The sequence below is a fragment of the Oryx dammah genome, unplaced genomic scaffold, assembly GCF_014754425.2.
Source record: "Oryx dammah isolate SB20612 unplaced genomic scaffold, SCBI_Odam_1.1 HiC_scaffold_27, whole genome shotgun sequence".
Lineage (NCBI taxonomy): Eukaryota > Metazoa > Chordata > Mammalia > Artiodactyla > Bovidae > Oryx > Oryx dammah.
Window position 1 is genome coordinate 94,187,147 of NW_024070211.1, and position 3,467 is coordinate 94,190,613.

Below are 3,467 nucleotides of genomic sequence, written 5' to 3' on the forward strand. Positions count from 1 at the left end.
TATATCATATATATATGATATATAATGTATATATATCATATATATATTATATATAATGTATATATATATAATAATTATATAGATAGTAAGTATAACTAAGCATCTGAAGGAATCTAAGTCTTCAGAATGATTTAGTAGCTTGCCCAAATTTCATAGCTAGTAACTTGGGGAGCGGAAATTCACATTTATGGCTATCTAACCCTAAAATGACTGGTCTTTCTACCCCACTACACTGAAAAGGAGAATACTTTCCTTGGTTGGTTGTTATCTTAACAGCAGTGGCTTTTGACTACTAATGAATTCCTTCCAAAAATTTTTTTAAATACTAATGTTTTAAAAATTATCATTATATGTGTAGTTGACAATACATACTCAATCTAATCCTAAAGTCATATACATGTTTTTTAAAAGATCTAATAGAAGCATACAAGGGTAAGTGGCTTTTTTGGAAAAGGACATATATACACAAAGGACCTCAGGTATGTAACAAAAATGAAATATATTTTGTTGACTTTTAACTAGAATTTTCTAAAAACAATGCTTTTGTTTTATATCTTTTTTCAATCTGGCTGTTGATTCATAAACCAACAACATAATTTCTGGCATTATAAGCATAAATCAGCTATCTTCTTGCCTATCTTTGGCCATTTCTTCTGTTTTTCAGTATAAATGGCCTTCATGTATTGAAAAGAGCAACAACAAAGGCCAAAGTTTTCAAATCTTCTTCACATCTAATAGCCTTGCTCTTTTAATTTCCTGCTTGTTGTCTATTAAGCATCCTTTACCACAAGCTTATTTTCCATTTGATATTTTCTCAGGACAGTGCAGTCCAGGGTGTTTGTAGTCCTAATCCAAAACAATTTGTAATTGTCTAGGCAGTGTTTCTCTCCCACTTTCATGTCTGTATGTGCGCGCGCATGCCCCCTGCATTTTTTATCTTCCAACTTTCAATATAATATCAAGAGCCCATACTAAGTTGCTTCAGTCGTGTCTGACTGTGTGACCCTATGGACTATAGCCTACCAGGCCCCTCTGTCCATGGGATTCTCGGGGCAAGAATACTGGAGTGGGCTGCCGTGCCCTCTTCAAGGGGATCTTCCTGACCCAGGGATTGAACCCACGTCTCTTATGTCTCCTGCATTGACACTTTACCAGTTTACCACTAGCACCACTGGGAAGCCTATCAAGAGTCCACTCCTCCCCCCGCCAAAAAAAGTGTTTGTCTCCCTTTAATTTTGGTAATTTGCAACAAAAGTATACAGCATGTTTTTTTCAAGATATATTTCCATATCACCTTCCATATTCAAACATACCTCTTCTGGCTGGGGAGTTTTTCATATAGTATGGTTCTAGACCAACTGAGCAGAACAGTATATGATATTGTATATAATTAGTGCATAAATTATTATGTATGTAAAGCCATGTGTACTTAAAATGTTTATCTGAAAAGTTCAAAAATATGATGTCAAAATGTAAATATGAACTCAAAAGAGATACAATGACTGGTTAACATGATGAAATTATTGGAATTACATTTTAGCATTCGGGGACTGAGAAGATACTTATTAATGAATATTATTATGAAAATATATAGATATATTTTAAAATATATGTCCATCACATTTTTATTTGATGTTGGTATATAAGATCCCTAAAAAGGCAAACTAAATATGATGATCACACTATCAGGTAAGACAGATCTTTGTTGCCATGATAATTACTCTCCTATAATGGATGTCTCACAATCACAGATACTATGGCTTATACAATATTTTGAAATGGGAACATCTGAAGTTTTCTTTGAGTCCCAGCAGTGACATCTCTTTGCATGTTTGCCAAATGGTTACTAAATAACACATGCCTAAGAAAACTAAGATTCTGTAAAAGACTGATAATATTTGCACTCTTCAACTGAACTCTGAACTCACAAATAGGTTCTTTGCAAAGGAGTCTGAATTCTTGGCATTGCATGATAAATATCAGCCGATTTCTTTAACCATCTGCAAATAAAGGTGTATTAGACAATGATGAAATCATAACAATGAAAGTTGTATAATAATTAACTCAGAGCCAGCTGTGCACAGTTCCTTTTACAAACATCATCACAATGTTTATACCAAAAAATCATAAAGGATATTTTAAAGAGTAGATTTAATCTGATGAGCTAGTACAGTTTAACATAAAACATGTTGCACTGATTATTGGTTATCTTTTACAGAGACTCACCTTGAGACATGTTAACAGTAATCAATGTCTAGATGAACCTTCTGAAGAAGACAAAATGGTGCCTACCATGCAGGACTGTAGTGGAACCAGATCTCAACAATGGCTGCTAAGGAACATGACTCTGGGGGCCTGAAGACCATTTCCCCTAAGCCATGAAAGTGTCTACACTTAAGTTTTTCCATTATTTCAATTAGGGAAAAATATTAACTTTGTTGAATTGAAAGTTTTAAAATCCTTTTAGTATTCTAAAACAGTTGTTTATAATTCATTTTTAGGAATGTTTGCTTACTTCCCTACTAAAATTTGTATCTGATTAAAAAGCACATAAAAAGAATAAATAACAGCAAACTGTTATTAAACATCAGAACAATGTGAAAAACAAATTGTGTTTGCTTTAAAAAAAAATTGCCATGATGTCACAGAATTAGTTCGGGGGTGGGGTTACTTTTATTTTTTTCTTGTCATAATGTGGCGAGAGAGACAATGTAAATGTCTTATAAGGTAAATTCATTACGAAATTTTATAAACTCTGTTTCTACTGTACCTTCACAAAAACATGCTGAATTTCTGTCAGCATCAAGTACATACACTGAATTATTTCTGAGCAATGAAAATTCACTGTACAAAAATCAGTTCTAAATTTTGTACCAGGAAAAAAAAAATTAGATATTGACATCTCATAAGGTCTTATTAAAACATCACATTTAAACAAAAAAGAGGAACAGAATATGAAAATTCAATTTAAAGTACATGAAATCAGAAGAAACCAGCTAGGCATTCAGTTCAGTTCAGTTGCTCAGTCAAGTCCAACTCTTTGCGACCCCATGAATTGCAGCACGCCAGGCCTCCCTGTCCATCACCAACTCCCGGAGTTCACTCAGACTCGCGTCCATTGAGCCAGTGATGCCATCCAGCCATCTCATTCTCTGTCGTCCCCTTCTCCTCCTGCCCCCAATCCCTTCCAGCATCAGAGTCTTTTCCAATGAGTCAACTCTTCACATGAGGTGGCCAAAGTACTGGAGTTTCAGCTTCAGCATCATTCCCTCCAAAGAAATCCCAGGGCTGATCTCCTTCAGAATGGACGGGTTGGATCTCCTTGCAGTCCAAGGGACTCTCAAGAGTCTCCTAGGCATTCAGGGGAGCAAAATGAAGTTAAAAGGCAATAGCTGAAACGTTTGAAAAGATACTCTTTTGGGTTGCAATCACTTCTAAGGCAGGCTAAGTGTAATAATCAGCTTGGT

General features: G+C 35.0%; 1 protein-coding gene across 5 annotated transcripts in view; it reads left to right on the forward strand.

Moving 5' to 3' along the window:
• The window catches only part of GALNT13 (polypeptide N-acetylgalactosaminyltransferase 13), a 645,011-nt gene extending 642,402 nt beyond the window's left edge, over positions 1–2,609 (forward strand). For all 5 annotated transcript variants that reach the window (XM_040229104.1, XM_040229105.1, XM_040229106.1 and 2 more), the window contains one exon: positions 2,219–2,609. In XM_040229104.1, the coding sequence (XP_040085038.1) occupies positions 2,219–2,359 (141 nt within the window). In that variant the 3' untranslated portion in view covers positions 2,360–2,609. The remainder of the gene's footprint in view (positions 1–2,218) is intronic.
• The last annotated feature ends 858 nt before the right edge of the window (positions 2,610–3,467 follow it).